Raw genomic sequence first — 20429 nt, 5'->3', positions numbered from 1 at the left:
ACTCCAGCCCATCCATATCTATCAGTCACGAGCAGGGCACAGACCTTAGACGTCTGCCCAGCACTAGTTTTCCTTCCCAATTACTGGTGTTGCCACCCAATCTCCACTAAGATTCCATGGATCCATTCCTTTTAAACAAGATTCCGTTTTGTTTATCCCACACGTTTGAATTCAGTTACTGTTTTCATCTCCACCACCTCCTGCAGGATGGCATTCCTTGTATTCATCACCCTCTCTTTGAAGAAATACTTCCTGACATTACTCCTGAGTCTGCCCCCTTTGACCTCAATTCATGTCCTCTAGTTGTACCACCTTCCCGTCTCCGGAAAAAGTTTATTTACTGATTAATACCTTTCAAATAGTTGAACGTCTGTATCATGTCACCCCTGTTTCTCCTTTTCTCCAAGGTATACATGTTTAGGTCAGCAAGTCTCTCCTCATACAGTTTGCAATACAAATCCCATACCATTTTTGTAGCTTTTCTTTGCACCGCTTCCAGTCTTTTTGCATCTTTAGCAAAATACGGCCTCCAAAACTGAACACAATACTGCAAGTGGAGCCTCACCAACAACTTGTAGAGGGGCATCAACACCTCCTTTCTTCTACTGGTTAAACTCCTCTCTATGCAGCCTAGCATCCTTCTGGCCATCGCCGCTGCCTTGTTGCATTATTTCTTCACCTTCAGATCTTCGGACACCATTATCCCAAGGTCTGTCTCCTGAGTCGAGCTTACTAATCTCTCCCCTCCTATCCGGTATCTCTCTTTTGGGTTTCTGCACCCCAAATGCATCACTCTGCATTTCTTGGCATTCAATTTTAACTCAGTATAACTCTTAGGGTTCTAATATATTCTATCTGGTATCTCTTAATTATTATTCCAACTTCATACCAGTTACTTATGTTCTAATAAATCTTATAAAAAAATTAATTTAAAAAGTTTTGTAGTGCTCAGTGTATTTGAAGTGCCAAACCACCGTTTATCACGGTACCAGCATATAGCACATCAATCTTATACAATCATAGCACTTGATCCACCTTTCCACCCTGCCTATAAAGTCATAAGATGATATTTAGCACAATCCATTTGTATTTCAATAATCTCTGTTATTCATAACAGCTATACAAGTGTCACTTATCTCATAGCTGGTGTCTTTAAAATGGCATCCAGTGCCTGATCTTGTAGTTCGGCTGGCTGACAATGAGGGGCATAATCAAACGTCGCCGGCAATCTATTTTGGCGGCGGCGCAACAGCTGGCCGGAACCGTATTTTCGAAAAAGATGGCCGGCCATCTTTTTTTTCGATAATACGGTTTAGGCCAGCCAAATGCCAGAGTTCGCTGGGTTTGAGATCGCCGGTTTTGTTTCTCAGCGATAATGGAAAAAAATGCCGGCCATCTCAAACCCGGCGAAATCCAAGGCATTTGGTCGTGGGAGGAGCCAGCATTTGTAGTGCACTGGTCCCCCTGACATGCCAGGACACCAACCGGGTACCCTAGGGGGCACTTCTAAAAATTAAAAAAATATATACAAATAGCTCCCAGGTCCATAGCTCCCTTACCTTGGGTGCTGAGCCCCCCAAATCCCCCCAAAACCCACTCCCCACAACTCTACACCATTACCATAGCCCTTATGGGCGAAGGGGGGCACCTACATGTGGGTACAGTGGGTTTTGGGGGGGGTTGTAGGGCTCAACACTTAGCACCACAAGTGTAACAGGTGGGGGGGGGTGGACCTGGGTCTGCCTGCCTGAAGTGCACTGCACCCATTAAAAACTGCTCCAGGGACCTGCATACTGCTGTCAGGGAGCTGGGTATGACATTTGAGGCTGGCAAAAAAGTGTTTTTTAATTTTATTTTTTTAGTGTGGAGGGGGTTGGTGACCACTGGGGGAGTATGGGGAGGTCATCCCCCATTCCCTCTGGTGGTCATCTGGTCAATTGGGGCACCTTTTTGAGGCTTGGTCGTGAAAATTAAAGGACCAAGTAAACCCAGCGAAATACTGATTAACGCCGCTTTTTTTTTCCCATTATCTGCAAAAGCCAGCCATCTGGTAGCCATGCCCATACCCGCCCATGTCCCGCCTTCGCTTCACCGCCGACACGCCCCCTTGAACTTTCGCCGGCGCAGCAACAGGAAAGCAGCAATACTGTCAAAAACGCCGTTTTCAATTATACCGATTTCGCCGCTTATGCGAGATCGCCGACCATCTCCCAATTTATGTCGGAAGATGGCCGGCGATCACTTTCGAAAATAAGCCTGAATGTGTCTTACATTGTGACTGGTATGAAGTTGGAATATGAAATTTTAACTGCCAGACCCTTGACCATTCTTATAATGTTTGGAGATCTCTTCTCATTGTTTCTGCTCCCTCCAGGATATCCACTCTATTGGCTATCTTCGTGTCATCTGCAAAAAGGCAAACCTTTCCTTCCAACCCTTCAGCAATATCTGTCACACATATATTAAACAGGATTGGCCCCAGCACCGACCCCTAAGGAACTCCACTGCTCACCTTCCTTTCCTCCAAGTGGATTCCGTTTACCACCACCCTCTGCCACCTGTCAGTCAACTAGTTTCCTATCCAGTTCACCACTTTTGGTCTTAAGTTCAGCCCTCTCAGCTTGTTCACGAGTCTTTTGGGGGGGGGGGGGGTATCAAAGGCTTTGCTGAAATCCAAGTAGATTACATCTAGTGCATATCCTTCATCCAGTTTTTAGGTCACCCAGTTAAAGAAGTCAATAAGATTCGTTTGGCAGGATTTTCCTTTGGTAAAGCCATGTTGCCTCAGATCCTGTAACCTGGTGGTTTCTAGAAAGTTAATTATCCTTTCTTTCAACATCGACTCTATTATTTTTCCTACCACCGACATGAGACTTACCGGTCTGTGGTTTCCCACTTCTTCCCTGTCTCCACTTTTGTGAAGATGGACTGCATCTGCTCATCTCCAATCCCACAGAACCTCTCCCGTCTCTAAAGATCTATTAATTAAATATTTTAAGAGGTCCCGCCAGGACCTCCCTGAGCTTCCTCAGTATCCTGGGATGTATCCCATCTCTCACCTTCAGATTTTCAAGCTGTTGATAAACTCTTCTGTAAATGGCGCAATATCCACTCCCAGATATTCCCTCAGCAGTCAACTGCAATCCTTCTCCAGGATTTTCCTCCGTGAACACCGCTGAAGAGAAGTAATTGTTTAGCACATTTGCTTTATTCTCATCACTCTCCACATAGCCATTCTCATTAGCTTTTAGTCTTGCAATTTCATTCCTATCTTTTCTGCTTTCTCCAATATATCTGAAAAAGATCATGTCACTGCTATTTACATCTTTAGCTATTTTTTTCTTCCACTTGTGCTTTCGCTAACCATATTTCCCTCTTCGCTTCTTTAAGTTTAATCCGATAATCTTTTCCATGATCTTCTTGTTGCGTTCTTTTGTATTTCTTGAGCAAAGCCTCTTTTGCTCTTATTTTTTCAGCTATTTGTTTGGAGAACCATATAGGCTTCCTGCTTCTCTTGTTTTTGTTTACTTTCCTTGCGTAAAGATTAGTTGCCATATTTATAGCAGCCTTTAGCTTTGACCACTGATTTTCCACTTCTTCTATGCCTTTCCATACCAACAGCTTCTTCTTCAGGTATTCCCCCATTTTATCAAAATCAGTATGTCTGAAATCCAGTACTTTCAGTTTTGTGCGTCCACACTCCGCCTTTGCCCTTATATCAAACCATATTGTGTGATGATCACGATTACATAGGTGTGCACCCACCCGGATACTGGAACCACTTCCTCCATTCGTGAGCATCAACCCTTCTCTTGTGGATTCCGTCACCATTTGTCTGAGCAAGGCACTTTGACTGGTGTCCACAGTCTCCCTATTTATTTATTTCTGATTCTGCAGACGGACATTCCAATCCACATCAGACAAGTTGAAATCTCCTAACAGTAGCACCTCCCCTTTCATACCAATTTTTTTGAATACCTTCTATCAGATCCTTATCTAGCTTCTCCATTTGTGCTGGAGGTCTGTAGATAACTTCCATGTGGATACAGGTTCCATCTTCTCTTTCCAGGACAATCCATAAAGCTTCTTCCTTTCCCCAGGTTCCCCGCATTTCAGCCGCTCTGATATTGTGTCTCAAGTACAGTGCCACTCCTCCACCTCTTCATCCCTCTCTATCCTTCCTGAAAAGATTATAGCCCGGTACGGTCTCATTCCATTCATGTGAATCATTGAACCACGTCTCTGTAATAGCAACAATATCCAAGTTTTCTTCAAACATCAGGGCTTGCAAGTCTTGAACTTTTTTACTTAACTATGATCATTTGTGCCCATTTCTTTCCATGTGCTTAATGAGTTTAGTTAGGTGATTTTCTATATTTAGATGACCTTTCCCTCTGTCATCATGTTTATTCTGGGGATGACTTTCTGAATCCCCTTGTTTCCTTTTGTCACCCCGCCCTCTAGTTTGTCCCTAAGGATCCTTTTTCCTGTCACAGAAAGATGTAGCCCATCATTACAGTACAGCCTGTTATTTTTCCAAGTACTACCCCATGCTCCTATGTATCTAAAACATTCTTCTTTACACCAAGAATCAAGCCACTTATTGAATTCCACTGTTTTGCATAGTCTTTCCTCTCCATTCCCCCATGTAGGAATTACTTCAGAAAAAGATGCAGTCTGAACCAAACATTTCAGTCCCTCCCCAAGCTTCTGGAACGCGCTCTGTGCTGTACACTTGCTATTGTTGGCCAAGTAATTGTCCCCAGGTGAATTACTACATTAGTGTTTGGAGCTTTGCTCTTTTCTCGGATCACTTTCAGTATTTGGTCAGTACATCTGGTAACTGAGGATCCTGGAAAGCATTTCACTAGGTTGGAACCCTTGAGCTGTATTCGGAAGTTAATGCCTCTGATAATGGAGTCTCTGAGCAGTAAGAATTTTCTGCTTTTCACCAAACTCTCATTCTTGGGGGATGTTTCTTGGGTTGTGCGACTTTTATTGCCTCTGATTCCACCACAGTACTTCTTTTTTCAGCATCATAATGATGTAATGCAGCAAAAGAATTAGACAGGGGCAAAGGTTGGGAAGGTGAATGCTTCTGTGTGACAGGTCTTAGTCTACCAGAGCCTACTGTGACCCATCTATTCCTCTGTTGTTTCATTCTCTGTGGCAGTGATAGTGGTAAATTGGCTGGGAATTGAGTAATCCTGGATTCTTCTTTAATTGTAGCTAAATCCTTCTTGTTCTCATCTTTCAAAGCTGATAATTGGGGACAAATAGGACAAGCTCTAAGGTTCCAGATAGTTTGCCATAGGATTAAAGCAGAACATGTATTGCACTGAATGAATGTCATGTTGATGTGATTTACAAGTGTGAAAAGGAGAACTGTGGTAGGGGATAACAAGGAGTAGGATTGACCAATTATGGTGTAATGACGATATTTGTCCCTTGATTATCCTATATAAAGGAGTCCTATATAAAGAGAGTTCACCTAGGGGTGGGTGGGAGAGGGGTGGATAGGTGGGACTGTAGAGACAGGCCCTCTGCAAGTGAAAAGATAGGTCTATTTCTTTTTAATAGGATAGAATAGAAAGAGGTAAAGTCAGCAGTTTATCAGGTAGATATTAAGAGCAGAACCCAGGTATCATCAGTTTACAGTCAAACCAAGTCTGAAAATGCCCAGCTTAGGTAAACCAAGTGTTCTGTCGAAAGACAACCACCAAATATCTGTAGTGCACACCCTAGTCACACAAACCACCAATTAGTGGAATGTTCCACCACCTGTGAAATATCAAATTGTCCTCATTTATCTTCTTCAAACTTTGGGACAAAAGGAGAATCCCTATGCCAGCTGTGCTTTCAGGTCACCACACAGAAAGTAGTCCAGACAATCAGCAAACATAAATTTCCAATCCTACACTGCACAGCTCATACTCACACACAGGTGCACAGTGCAGAGAGTAGGAAGATCCTGTTTCAGCAGAGGTGACTACAGTAACATTAGCTAAAAAAGAGAAAAAAAAACAAAACAAGGGTATGAAAATTTAAGGTGCTAGCAGGAAATTTCTAGTCATGGTGGTGATCTGATGCCTGAGATTTGTTGAACCCTCTATTAAGGGATGAAGTATGCCTCCACCCAGTGGTGTGCTGGTAAATTTTTAACAACAGGCTGTCTCCCCAGTCCACCTCTGCACACCCCCCCCCCCCCCACCTCTGCGCCCCCCCCCCCCCCCCAAATTGCAGAGCTGGCTATAGCCGGGGGGAGGGGGGGCAATGCATTACTCTCTCCAGGAAAAAAAAATTAAATGATCCCAGGTTCCAATCTAATTCATGTTTAATGTGGGATAAAATGCCATAAATAAGTAAATAAATATAAACTTTTAATGTTGAGCACCTGATTTTCAAAGTGAACATATTCCAAACACTATAATGAAAATAAAATGATTTTTTTTTCTACCTTTGTTGTCTGGTGACTGTTTTTCTGATCATGCTGGCCCAGTATCCGATTCTGCTGCTATCTGTCCTCTTAACTCCGTTTCCAAGGCTTCCTTTCCATTTATTTCTTTTTTCCTTTCTTCTTCATTTCTGGTCCTCAGCTTCTGCCTATTTTCTTCATCCATGTGCAGTTTTTCTCCTCTCTTCCTTTTCCCTCATCTCATCTCCTTCCTCACTCTTCTCTCCCCTCCATCCATGTCCAGCATTTCTTCTCTCTCCCCTCCTCTCCCCTGCCCTCCATCCACCCATGTCCAGTGACCCTCCTGTCCCCTGCCCTACCCTGCATGCACCTATACCCAGCGATCCTCCTGTCCCCTGCCCTGCATGCACCCATGTCCAGCAGTGACCTTCCTCTCCCCTGCCCTCCATCCACCCATGTCCAGTGACCCTCCTATCCCCTGCCCTGCATGAACCCATGTCCAGCAGTGACCCTCCTGTCCCCTGCCCTGCATGCACCCATGTCCAGCAGTGACCCTCCTCTCCCCTGCCCTCCAGCCACCCATGTCCAGTGACCCTCCTGTCCCCTGCCCTGCATGCACCTAAACCCAGCGATCCTCCTGTCCCCTGCCCTGCATGCACCCATGTCCAGCAGTGAGCCTCCTCTCCCCTGCCCTCCATCCACCCATGTCCAGTGACCCTCCTGTCCCCTGCCCTGCATGCACCTAAACCCAGCGATCCTCCTGTCCCCTGCCCTGCATGCACCCATGTCCAGCAGTGACCCTTCTCTCCCCTGCCCTCCATCCACCTATGTCCAGCAGTGACCCTCCTCTCCCCTGCCCTGCATGCACCTATAGCGACCCTTCTCTCCCCTCCCCTCCATTCACAAATGCCCAGCGACTCCCTTCTCTCCCTTGCCACCCCCTTCCGAGTTCAGCGAATTCAACTCCCTCCCTCTGGATCCGGTCCCTTACGTCAGCGACTTCACAAATTCTTCGGGGTCGCTTAAAGCACTGATTCTCCCCCACTGGCGCTGCAGGTTCACGATTCAAAATGGCCACCGAGACTTACAAGGGCGGCCTCCAAGACTTCGGCAGAAGTCTCGGCGGCCATTTTTAAAATGTGAACCTGCAGCGCCAGCGTGGGAGAGTCAGTGCTTGCAGTGACCCCGAAGAATTCGTGAAGTCGCTGACATAAGGGACCGGATTGGGAGGGAGGAAGAGAGCCGGCTCACGCAATTCAATAACCGGCTCGCAAGAGCCGAGCAAAGTTAACAACCGGCTCTTGCGAGCCGGCTCCAACACACCACTGCCTCCACCTCATTAGCCTTCACCAGAACACTCCTATCATAGTCTGAGTAAATCTTAAATCTACTGTAGATCATTATCTGCTGAGATACCTTCCCTTTATTTCTTGGGGGCCAGAGTCACTGAAGTGCAAATGATCACAATTGGCCCATGCTCCAGGCATACCCCATTGAGTGACCCAAGCCTTTAGGAGGTAATTCTATAAAGTAGGTGCTAACATTTATGTGCCAAATATACGCCTAAATGATTAGAATAATGGCGTAAATGTGTGTGTGTGTGCACATATGTGCATAAATGCCAAACATCCATCTAAATGCTGTTTTGTTTCATCTTACCTAGTGCATGTTTGACAGGTAGACACGCTCTATGGCTGGTGTAAAGTAGGCACCGCCTTTCCTTTATGGAATAGGTACCCTGTAGACACCTAAAAATAGGCACACTTTTATAGAATTGCTCTCCACATGGTGAGGGGGCCTTCTTAGTCTTCCTATGAGACTTGAAGCAAAGCAAAAGGAAGTAAATGAATAGAACAAACAGTCCAGCTGAAATGGTAAGGATAAAAATAGGTTTCTGAATAGGCATGAGGTAAGCACAGTGGAAAAATTAGAGTATAGCCGATCAAGAACTGTGTGTGAGATTGCAATAGATAGGAAAACTGGGAAGTCTGAATGGACCTAGCTATCTTAATCTGTGTTTCTAAGGATGCAAATATAAACAAAGTACTGTAAAACTCATTTTTATCGTAGGAGGTCTGTATGTTATTTTTCCTCGCTGGCAAAATAAAAAATATAGTTCAAACCACATTCTTTTGAAAATTGATGACATTTGAATGAAATGCAGCAACTGACAAAAACTATTTTCTGAAATTGAATGCTAGTGTGTATATATATATTTTTAAATCCCCCCCTTCAAAAAAAATGTGGAACATAAATATTTTAAAACCAAGCATTGTAATTTGATTTCAAGGGAAAGCTGCTTGAAGTAAGCAGCAGTAAAAGTTAATAGGAGCCATATGCTACATTCTTTATATCTGAGTGTTGTGGTCTTCAAGTGTTTCAGGAAAGGACTCATTCATATTTGGGAATAGACCTTTCCAAAAAAGATTGTAGCAAACATTCTGTTTCAAATGCTGTTTCTACATATAATTAGTCATAATGCTTTAATCAAATTATAAACCTAAATATTTTCTGTTGCTGTCGTCAGAGAAGTTGTTCACTTTAACTGTCATCAGAGTGCCTGTAATTTACGAGCACCCATGGGGTATTTAAGATTAAAAACTTGGCAAATTAATAGCTCCAGCAATAGGTTTTGGCATTTTTTCCAGTTGATCTGCTATAAAGATTATAGATGTGCTTTTCAGTATGTATAAGCTGCAACATATCTGAAACAGATGATATTTATGAGCATCAGTAGATTTAAATACGGAGTTAATTCTGGCATTGTAAAGATAAATGAAGCATGCTTTGTCATGACGATGAGTGGGAGCTGAGTAATACCAGTAAGATTTCATAGAAAGTGAATTGTGAGACCATGGTTTGGAGAATAGGAAATAAGCTTCCCTAGAATTTAAAGTTGCCAGGTTCTTGGCTTCATATTTTTTCCTTTAATCAATATCGGTACAGCACTTACTTACTGCTATATCCCAAAAAAGGTCCAATGTGATTTACAATTTAAGAGAACCAATACATAGTTGGGAGATACATTAATATATATAAAAATACTAGTTCCATAAACAAGGGACAATCTGTTTCATAGCATCAGCTTACACTGTTCTGAACCAGTGGATATAGAGAGAACTGAATTCAACCAGTGACATCACCAGTTATAATCTGTGGGACTGTCTGGAACAATCCAGCATTTTTCTCTACCTTCTATCAGGTGGTAGGTTGTGTTCTGGTGCTCTATCCCTGACCCAGCTTCCCGCTCTGCTGGCCATGGCCGCACAGAGTGTTCGAGCCTAGAAGCCACTCCGAGGTCACATTCTCAGAACTATACCTGGTTGAGCTTGGAGCTTGGCTTCGCAGCCCCCAGTGGCACTCCTCAGTACCTCTGGGCGAGGCTTTGGCTGGGTCCTAAGGGATCTTACCTGATGGGTGCAGGTCACCATCCTTCCTATCCTTTTTCCCTTTCACCTGTTTGGGTGTGGCCCTAACAGGCTCCCTCTGCAGCTTCCAAGTGCTTAGATCCCCCCCCAAATTGCCCTGAGCAGCCTTTTTCACTGTTTTAATCAATAAAGCTTTTTTGCTGCTCCTGTCACTTTAAGAAAAAACAAAAAACAACAACAACAAAAAGCAGGTCAGCCCTGAACAGGGAAATCCCTTACTTTGTGGTTGAGGAATTTCCCCATAATTAAGGAAATTCCCTTAATTTGCACACCCAGTGAGCCCGGGATGGAGCGGTATCCATTTCTCCAGGTTGAGGCAGATTTGAGCAGCGTGTCAGGCCTGCCGTGCCTGCCAGACACATGGCTGGGGATGCCCTCCAGGAAGCACTACTCCTTGTGCAGGAACTGGCAGCTTAGCACAGCTGCCAGTTCTGTTCTGTCTGTACACAGTGTGATAGTGTGTTTGCAACTTTGGAAATGTGTGTGTGTGGGGGGGAGGGGGGGTTGGAGAGCCTCCAGAGTTGATGGTTCTTCCTCCCCCCCTGCCGAGGCATTGGGTCCCGCTGTCCTGATTTCAATGGGAATGTTTCTCATTTTATCTCCCTTGGGGATTTCATCTGCTGCTTCTCAGCTGCAGGAATCTGGCCCTTTCACATTGGAGGGTGGGGGGGGGCCTATCTCCTCTACCCTCCTCAGGTCCATCTGGGGGGGGGGGGGGCCCTGATGGGATCCCTGGAGCTTTAGGGCTCCACAGCTTGCCACAGTTGGTCTGACAGCAGTTGCAGTCAGACAGGGTTCAACCTCCCCTCTGGTGGGGTGCAGTCAAGGCAGCGGTTTGGGTTCTAATTAGTGTAGGACAGAGGGAAGGGTGTTCGAGGTGCTGATTTCCTCAGAGGAGTCTAGGGAGGACTCCGAAGTCTTCTCAAACTCCTGAGGAGGAGTGGTCTTTCGCTGAGAGGACTGTCTTGTCTCATGGGCGAGGTTACTAAGACCCTTTCTCTGTTGCAAACTTCGGCTGTGGACCACGTTGAGGGGGATCCGCTGTTGGAGGGGCTTGCTGGGCCCCCTAAGCATTTTCCTCTGCACATGGCTCTTATCCGCATGATAATAGTGGAGTGGGAAAATCCAGATGGTCTTCTTAGAGATGCTAGGACTCTGCATCACCTGTATACCTTCATTCTGAATAAGGTTGAAAGGTATTGGTCTTTTCCTAAGGTGGACGCTCTGGTCATGGCGGTCACCAAGGCGATTGCTGTGCCAATGGTTGCAGCAGCTCCCGGCTTGCCTGGAGTTGGGAACAGCCTTTTTGACGGATGTTCTGTATGATCTGTTCAGCTTAGCTTCCCACTCAGTGGCCGTTTCGGTGGTCATAAGCCGATGATTGTGGCTTTGCTTCTGAGTGGTGGATGCAGCTTTCAAAAAGCTGTTGAGTCAGCTGCCCTTTAGTGGGCGGTTGCTCTTTGGAGAGGACCTGGAGAAGCTGGTGAAGGAGATGGGGGAGGCATGGCCTCTCTGGCTCCCTGACTTGCAGCAGAAAGGTTCTCAGTGTTCCTCTGCTTCTAGAGGGTCAGGGTGGTTTCAGCCCACTCACTGCTCTACGTCTCGGGGAGGGGGGGGGTAGCCAGGGCAGGTCCTTCAAGCAAGGTTTCTTTTGAGGCCCCAAAAGAGCCTGCCCGGCTGGTGCTTCCAGCGGAGCCACAACCCCCTGTTCTGCCCAATGAAGGTGTGCTGGGCCTCTCGTCAATGCCAGTGGGAGACAGACTGTCTCTCTTCCGTGATGAGTGGGCCCATATTACCTCAGTTTGATTTCATGGCCTCGCGAGCCAGTGCGAATGTGGACTGCTTCAGTCAATGGAAGGACCTGGCTTCTCAGGGGATAGATGCCCTGGTTCAACCTTGGCTGGCAGCAGTGCTGCTCTATGTATTCGCTCTGTGGCCTCTGGTGGGCTGAGTGTTGCGCAGGTAAGCAAATCATCCTCATTTGGTCTTGCTGGTGGCACTGGATTAGCCCCAAGACCTTGGCACATTGCTGTCCAGCACCTGCTGGAAGGCGACCCTCTGCCCAGGGGTTGGGGTTTCTTCGGCAGGAGCCAGTAGACATGGAGTATCTGGATCTCTTTTGGTTTACGGTGTAGCCATTGAAAAGCAGCGCATAGAGATGCATGGATTTTCTCCCACAGTGATTGCCACTCTGCTATGTCCAGGAAGACCTCCATATCCCTGGCTTATGTCACAGTCTGGTGGGGTTTTGAGTCCTGATGTGGGGAACAAGCCCTTTCACTCAACAAATATTAAAGCTCTGGATCTTGTTGTCAGAGGCTGTAGTAACAGCGGTTAGCTTATTTGGGTTTAAAAAAGGTTTGGACAAGTTCCTGGAGGAAAGTCCGTAGTCTGTTATTGAGATAGACATGGGGAAGCCAGTGCTTGCTCTGGGACTGGTAGAATGGAATGTTGCTACTGTTTGTATTTCTGCCACTTGTAACCTTGATTGGCCACTGGTGGAAACAGGATACTAGGCTAGATGGGCCATTGGTCTGTCCCAGTATGGCTATTTTTATGTTATGTTCTAACAGTTGATCCTGCAATCGAGAAGAGTACCTAAACAGTGGTGTGTCTAACAATTTAATCACAAATGCAGAGAGTTGTAAGTTCATAAAATTTGAAACACCAGGCATGCTAATTTAAATAATATGTGGGCCCGTATGGGAGACCAGTGTAATATAGCAAGAAAAAGCAAAATACAATCAAACTTCCTAAAGCGAAAGATTAGTCACACTGAAATATTCTGGATGAGATGGAGTTTGTTCATTAGTCTAGATGACGAACCCAAATTCAGAGAAACGCTGTAATCCAGATGTGGTAAAATTAACATCTGGACTAACAAATGCTTCATAGAAATAGGATCTGATTAGGCGTAGCTGTTTTAGTTGAAAAAAGCTTTTTCTACATAAATTATGTATCAGAGGCTCAAAAAATAAGAGTGTCCATAATGACACCTAGTACTTAAATTTCTCCGAGGACAAGCAGGCTTCTTGTTCTCACGACTGGGTTGACGTCCACGGCAGCCCCCACCAACCGGAACAAAACTTCACGGGCGGTCCCGCACGCAGGGCACGCCCACCGCGCATGCACGGCCGTCTTCCCGCCCGTGCGAGACCGTTTCTGCTCAGTCTTTACTTTTCTGCGCTGGAGAGAGCCGCGTTCGTCTCTCTCTCTGTCAGCCCCAGAAACCGGATCGCGCTTTCGCCGCAAACTTTTTTCTCTTCGTTGTTCTCCATTTTTCTCTTTTCTTTTGTGTAAAAAAAAAAAAACGCTGAACTTTGTTTTTCCCTCGTCTTTTAGCGGGGGCGTCTCGTTGCGGCATTGTGGCCGCGCGGTCGATTTATTTTCGAGGTGTGATTTTTACCGCCACCATCGACGACTTTGACTTCGCCGACGCGATTTTTCCTTCGATGTCCTCGAAGGTCCCGAGTGGATTTAAGAAGTGTGGTCGGTGCGGCCGGCATATCTCGCAAACCGACATCCACGCTTGGTGCCTCCAGTGCCTCGGGCCGGAGCACGATACCAAGACGTGCACCTTGTGTCTCGATCTCCGGAAACGGACACAAGTAGCGAGGCAAGTTCTTTGAGACCGTCTTTTTGGAACTTGCGCCGGCCCCTCGACATCGACTTCGATGGCATCGGTATCGACGGCCGGATCTTCGGTACCGGTATCGATGTCCACGAAATCGGCACCGACGGCATCGACCCCAGGAGCACAGGTCCTGTCGGCCCACCGGCTCTCCGGAGACGGCAGGGGTGAGAGGCCGCGTGGGCAATCGGTCCCGGTCACTCCCTCTACCCAGGGCCCTCGGGACCGAACCCTGTCGGACCCAATTCCTCAAGGCCGAGGGAGATCCACCTCCTCCTCTTCTGTCCCACCGAGCGCCGATGACGGGCACCGTAAAAAGGCGAAGAAACACTGTCATCGGTCGCCCACGACGCATCTGGCTCCCGGCGCCAGGGATGAGTCGACGCCGAGGAAGCGGCAGCGTCGAGAGGAGAGGTCCCCCTCTGTAGTAGAGGTATCAGCACATCAGGGTGCCAGCACTTCGGTGCAGTCTCCTGGACCCGAGCAGCTTCCGGCACCGACACCTCTACCGGCCCCCTCGTTTTTCCCGACAGCGGGCCTGGACGAGTGCCTCCGAGCCATCCTTCCAGGGATCCTGGAAGGGCTGATGCGTCAGACTGTGCTGGTGCCGGGGGTGCTTGCGCCCTCGGCGCCGTTGATGGAGGCGCCGGTGTGCTCTAGCCCGGTGCCGAGGCCTTTGACGCCGCTTGCGGCGCCGGTCTCGACCGCCACGCAGGTGGAGTCCCCGTCGATGGAGGGAGCTTCATCCCCGCCGGCGCGGGAGTCCACCGCTCGACGACGCCACCGAGGCCTCGGTGCCTCGACGTCGAGCCGGGCCCGGTTGAGGACTGAGCTGCAGGAGCTCATGTCCGACACCGAGGAAGAGGCCTCGTGGGGGGAGGAGGAGGACCCCAGATATTTCTCCTCAGAGGAGTCTGTGGGCCTTCCGTCCGACCCCACTCCTTCACCTGAGAGAAAGCTCTCGCCACCTGAGAGCCTCTCCTTTGCCTCCTTCGTCAGGGATATGTCTATTTGCATTCCCTTCCCCGTGGTCTCTGTGGATGAGCCGAGGGCTGAGATGCTCGAGGTCCTCGACTATCCATCACCACCTAGAGAGTCCTCCACGGTACCGTTGCACAATGTCCTCAAGGAGACACTGCTTCGGAACTGGTTGAGACCGTTATCTAACCCCACCATCCCCAAGAAAGCGGAGTCCCAATACAGGATCCACTCGGACCCAGAGTTAATGCGGCCCCAATTGCCTCATGACTCGGCGGTCGTGGACTCTGCTCTCAAGAGGGCACGGAGTTTGAGGGATACCGCCTCGGCGCCTACGGGGGCGGGAGTCTCGCACTCTGGACTCGTTTGGGAGGAAAGCCTACCAATCTTCCATGCTCGTGACCCGCATCCAGTCTTACCAGCTCTACATGCGCATCCACTTGCGGAATAATGTGAAGCAACTGGCGGACCTGGTCGACAAGCTCCCCCCGGAGCAGTCCAGGCCTTTTCAGGAGGTGGTCAGGCAGCTGAAGGCGTGCAGAAAGTTTCTGTCCAGGGGTATATATGACACCTGTGACGTGGCATCTCGTGCTGCGGCCCAAGGTATAGTGATGCGCAGGCTCTCATGGCTGCGTGCCTCTGACCTGGACAACCGCACCCAGCAGAGACTGGCCGACGTCCCTTGCCGGGGGGATAATATTTTTGGTGAGAAGGTCGAGCAGTTGGTGGACCAACTACATCAGTGGGAAACCGCCCTCGACAAGCTCTCCCACCCAGGCGCCTTCAGCATCCACCTCAGCAGGTGGACGTTTTTCCCGGGCCAGGCAGGCTGCGCCCTACGCCTACAACAAGCGTAGGTACACCCAGCCGGCCCGAAGGCCTCATCAGGCACAGGGACAGTCCCAGCGCGCTCGTTCCCGTCAACAGCGTGCGCCTAAGCAGCCCCCTGCGCCTCCACAGCAAAAGCCGGGGACGGGCTTTTGACTGGATCCATGGGAACATAGCTGCCATCAAAGTGTCCATACCGGACGATCTGCCAGTCGGAGGGAGGTTAAAACTTTTTCACCAAAGGTGGCCTCTTATAACCTCCGACCAGTGGGTTCACCAAATAGTGCGGTGCGGATACGCCCTGAATTTGGCCTCCCCTCCACCAAATTGTCCTCCGGGAGCTCAATCCTTCAGCTCCCAGCACAAGCGAGTACTTGCAGAGGAACTCTCCGCCCTTCTCAGCGCCAATGCGGTCGAGCCCGTGCCACCCGGGCAGGAAGGGCAGGGATTCTATTCCAGGTACTTCCTTGTGGAAAAGAAAACAGGGGGGATGCGCCCCATCCTAGACCTGAGAGGCCTGAACAAATTCCTGGTCAAAGAAAAGTTCAGGATGCTTTCCTTGGGCACCCTTCTGCCAATGATTCAGAAAAGCGATTGGCTATGTTCCCTGGATTTAAAGGACGCATACACTCACATCCCGATACTGCCAGCTCACAGACAGTATCTCAGATTCCGTCTGGGCACACGGCACTTTCAGTATTGTGTGCTGCCCTTTGGGCTCGCCTGTGCCCCACGGGTGTTCACCAAGTGCCTCGTGGTGGTTGCGGCGTATCTACGCAAGCTGGGAGTGCACGTGTTCCCATATCTCAACGATTGGCTCGTCAAGAACACCTCAGAGGCAGGAGCTCTCCGGTCCATGCAGTGCACTATTCACCTCCTGGAGCTGCTGGGGTTTGTGATAAATTACCCAAAGTCTCATCTCCAGCCAGTCCAGTCTCTGGAATTCATAGGAGCTCTGCTGAATACTCAGACGGCTCAGGCCTTCCTTCCCGAAGCGAGGGCCAACAACCGCCTGTCCCTCGCTTCCCAGACCAGAGCGTCTCAGCAGGTCACAGCTCGGCAGATGTTGAGACTCCTAGGTCATATGGCCTCTACAGTTCATGTGACTCCCATGGCTCGTCTTCACATGAGATCTGCTCAGTGGGCCCTAGCTTCCCAGTGGTGCCAAGCCACCGGGAATCTAGAAGATGTCATCCGCCTCTCCACCAGTTGCCGCACTTCACTACACTGGTGGACCATTCGGACCAATTTGACCCTGGGACGTCCATTCCAAATTCCACAGCCCACGAAAGTGCTAACGACGGATGCATCTCGCCTGGGGTGGGGAGCTCATGTCGATGGGCTTCACCCCCAGGGACTGTGGTCCCTCCAGGAAAAGGATCTTCAGATCAACCTCCTGGAGCTCCGAGCGGTCTGGAACACACTGAAGGCTTTCAGAGATCGGCTGTCCTGTCAAATTATCCAAATTCGGACAGACAATCAGGTTGCAATGTATTATATCAACAAGCAGGGGGGCACCGGATCTCGCCCCCTGTGTCAGGAAGCCGTCGGGATGTGGCGTTGGGCTTGCCAGTTCGGCATGCTCCTCCAAGCCACATACCTGGCAGGCGTAAACAACAGTCTGGCCGACAGACTGAGCAGAGGCATGCAACCGCACGAGTGGTCGCTCCATTCCAGAGTGGTACGCAAGATCTTCCAAGAGTGGGGCACTCCCTCGGTGGACCTTTTCGCCTCTCAGACCAACCACAAGCTGCCTCTGTTCTGTTCCAGACTACAGGCACACAGCAGACTAACGTCGGATGCCTTTCTCCTCCATTGGGGGACCGGCCTCCTGTATGCTTATCCTCCCATACCTTTGGTGGGGAAGACCTTACTGAAGCTCAAGCAAGACCACAGCACCATGATTCTGATAGCGCCTTTTTGGCCCCGTCAGATCTGGTTCCCTCTTCTTCTGGAGTTGTCCTCCGAAGAACCGTGGAGATTGGAGTGTTTTCCGACTCTCATTTCGCAGAACGACGGAGCGCTTCTGCACCCCAACCTTCAGTCTCTGGCTCTCACGGCCTGGATGTTGAGGGCATAGACTTCGCTTCGTTGGGTCTGTCTGAGGGTGTCTCCCGTGTCTTGCTTGCCTCTAGGAAGGATTCCACTAAAAAGAGTTACTTTTTCAAGTGGAGGAGGTTGGTGTGAGAGCAAGGCCCTAGAACCTCGTTCTTGCCCTGCACAGAACCTGCTTGAATACCTTCTGCACTTGAGTCTGGCCTCAAGACCAACTCAGTAAGGAATCACCTTAGTGCGATTAGTGCTTATTATCTGCATGTAGAGGGTAAAGCCATCTCTGCAGAGCCTTTAGTCGTTCGATTCATGAGAGGCTTGCTTTTGTCAAAGCCCCCTGTCAAGCCTCCTGCAGTGTCATGGGATCTCAACATCGTCCTCACCCAGCTGATGAAACCTCCTTTTGAGCCACTGAATTCATGCCATCTGAAGTACTTGACCTGGAAGGTCATTTTCTTGGTGGCAGTTACTTCAGCTCGCAGGGTCAGTGAGCTTCAAGCCCTGGTAGCTCATGCTCCGTATACTAAATTTCATCACAACAGAGTAGTCCTCCGCACTCACCCTAAGTTTCTGCCAAAGGAGGTGTCGGAGTTCCATCTTAACCAGTCAATTGTCTTGCCAACATTCTTTCCCAGACCACATACCCGCCCTGCTGAACGTCAGTTGCACACATTGGACTGCAAGCGAGCGTTGGCCTTCTATGTGGAGTGGACACAGCCCCACAGACAGTCCGCCCAATTGTTTGTTTCTTTCGACCCCAATAGGAAAGGGGTCGCTGTCGGGAAACGCACCATCTCCAATTGGCTAGCAGATTGCATTTCCTTCACTTACGCCCAGGCTGGGCTGACTCTTGAGGGTCATGTCACGGCTCATAGTGTCAGAGCCATGGCAGCGTCGGTGGCCCACTTGAAGTCAGCCACTATTGAAGAGATCTGCAAGGCTGCGACGTGGTCATCTGTCCACACATTCACATCGCATTACTGCCTCCAGCAGGATACCCGACGCGACAGTCGGTTCGGGCAGTCGGTGCTGCAGAATCTGTTTGGGGTGTAAATCCAACTCCACCCTCCAGGACCCGAATTTATTCTGTTCAGGCTGCACTCTCAGTTAGTTGTCCTTCGTAGGTCAATTTCTGTTCTACCCTCGCCGTTGCGAGGTTCAATTGACCTGGGTTCTTGTTTTGAGTGAGCCTGAGAGCTAGGGATACCCCAGTCGTGAGAACAAGCAGCCTGCTTGTCCTCGGAGAAAGCGAATGATACATACCTGTAGCAGGTGTTCTCCGAGGACAGCAGGCTGATTGTTCTCACCTACCCTCCCTCCTCCCCTTTGGAGTTGCGTTTTTGATCATTTGCTTGTCATTCTACTGAGCGGGAACGGTCGCGCACGGGCGGGAAGACGGCTGCACATGCGCGGTGGGCGTGCCCTGCGTGCGGGACCGCCCGCGAAATTTTGTTCCGGTTGGTGGGGGCTGCCGTGGACATCAACCCAGTCGTGAGAACAATCAGCCTGCTGTCCTCGGAGAACACCTGCTACAGGTATGTATCATTCGCTATATCTTCTACTATAACTACTACTTGTCATTTCTATAGAGCTACTAGACACATGCGGCACTGTACACTTAAACATGTAAGGAAACAGTCCCTAGAGCTTACAATCTAATCAGGACAGACAAACAGCACAAATAAGGGTCAAGGGGATTACCTAAGGTAGGAGTGATAAAACAAACATGGGTACTGAACAAGTGAATAGGGGTTAGGAGTAAAAACTTGCCTGATGATAGAGAAATGGTATTAGGAGCAGTTACTCTAGCATCTTTAAACCAAAAGAACTTTAGTCTTGTTAGTATTTAGTTTTCTGGAACTTATTCCTAGGTTATCCTCTTTTTCTAATTTACTTCAGTGTAGCTTTACATAATTTTGGGAAAAGGGATCCTCACCTTTTTATGCTCAGGCCTTCTCTTATTTTTACCTGGCCATTCTGTCCTCATTTTGCACTCCTTCTTTGCGAAGGCCTACATGGGGGTTCTGTTGAGCATGCAGATCTGCACAGATTCATAGTAATGTGAGTATCTAAAAAGAGGAGCTTTGATACACCATCTGGGAATGTGGCGCAAACCATAACAGATAGGAGGAATGTTAATGATTTGGTTTAGTTTATGGACCAGCTGAATTGTCTATAAATATTTTGCTAGTGTTTCTGCTTTTACAATCACTGCTAGTCATTGCTGCTGAAATTAAACCTTGTTTTACATGGAAAGCACCGATATTTGATGTTCCAGCTTTGATCGGTAGTATTTCACTGACATTTTTTGTATGTAAGGTCTCCCTGAGGAGTTATTACAGTGTTTCAATCAGTAACATATCCAGATACCACAGTTCTTTACTTGATTTTATCCTTTTTGAAATCAAGACAGTCTGAGATTATTACACCTTTTAAAATGTTCACCATAATTCTCTAAGTTTAAAAATATTATACAGAAACTTCTATCATGCTGTCCTTTTCACTTGAATGTTCTCATATTGCTGTTTCATCTTGTGACCGTGTGCCAGGCTTCTGGTGTTCACTAATGGGCCCTGCCCTTCAGTTTAGGAGCCACTGTCTTCAGAAGAGTTTGAAGTGAAATGTTTCCTCAAAGCATATACTTTGGTTTTTGCAGGTGATGTGTCGCCAATCAGTATGTCTCCTATCAGTCAGTCACAGTTCATTCCTCTCGGAGAAATCCTTTGCTTGGCCATTTCTACAATGAACTCTGCAAGAAAAGCTGTCACACAAGAAGCATTAATGGAGCATTTAACAATCTGCTTTCCAGGTAACTACCACTTCAGCAAAGACTAGTTTGATCAGTCATTTTTCATCATTTTCAAATTGTTTTTTAAGACATGCCTTTTCTCTTTTACTTTGTACCTGATATTAGGGCCCTGCAGTTTTTATCTCCTGTATGTCAATGAAAACTATTTTTTGTAAACTAATTTTCTTAATTGCCATTTTTTGTTTTTATGTTGTATACACTTTGTTTTTGTACATGGCAGTATCGTCCCTAACAGATTCGTACCATATCTAGCAAATGCCAGACCCCTGGTGTTTATTTTATTAGATC

At 48.1% G+C, this 20429-nt stretch overlaps 1 protein-coding gene across 2 annotated transcripts in view; it reads left to right on the top strand.

The window, feature by feature from the left end:
• STOX2 (storkhead box 2) overlaps positions 1-20429 on the top strand; it is a 456320-nt gene that overhangs the window by 362262 nt on the left and 73629 nt on the right. For both annotated transcript variants that reach the window (XM_030191511.1, XM_030191510.1), the window contains exon 2: positions 19989-20141. In XM_030191511.1, coding sequence (XP_030047371.1) covers positions 19989-20141 — 153 coding nt within the window. The remainder of the gene's footprint in view (positions 1-19988; positions 20142-20429) is intronic.

The sequence above is a fragment of the Microcaecilia unicolor genome, chromosome 2 (assembly GCF_901765095.1).
Source record: "Microcaecilia unicolor chromosome 2, aMicUni1.1, whole genome shotgun sequence".
Classification (NCBI taxonomy): domain Eukaryota; kingdom Metazoa; phylum Chordata; class Amphibia; order Gymnophiona; family Siphonopidae; genus Microcaecilia; species Microcaecilia unicolor.
The sequence above is the reverse complement of the archived record's forward strand: the minus strand, read 5'-3'. Positions and strand labels throughout refer to the sequence as shown.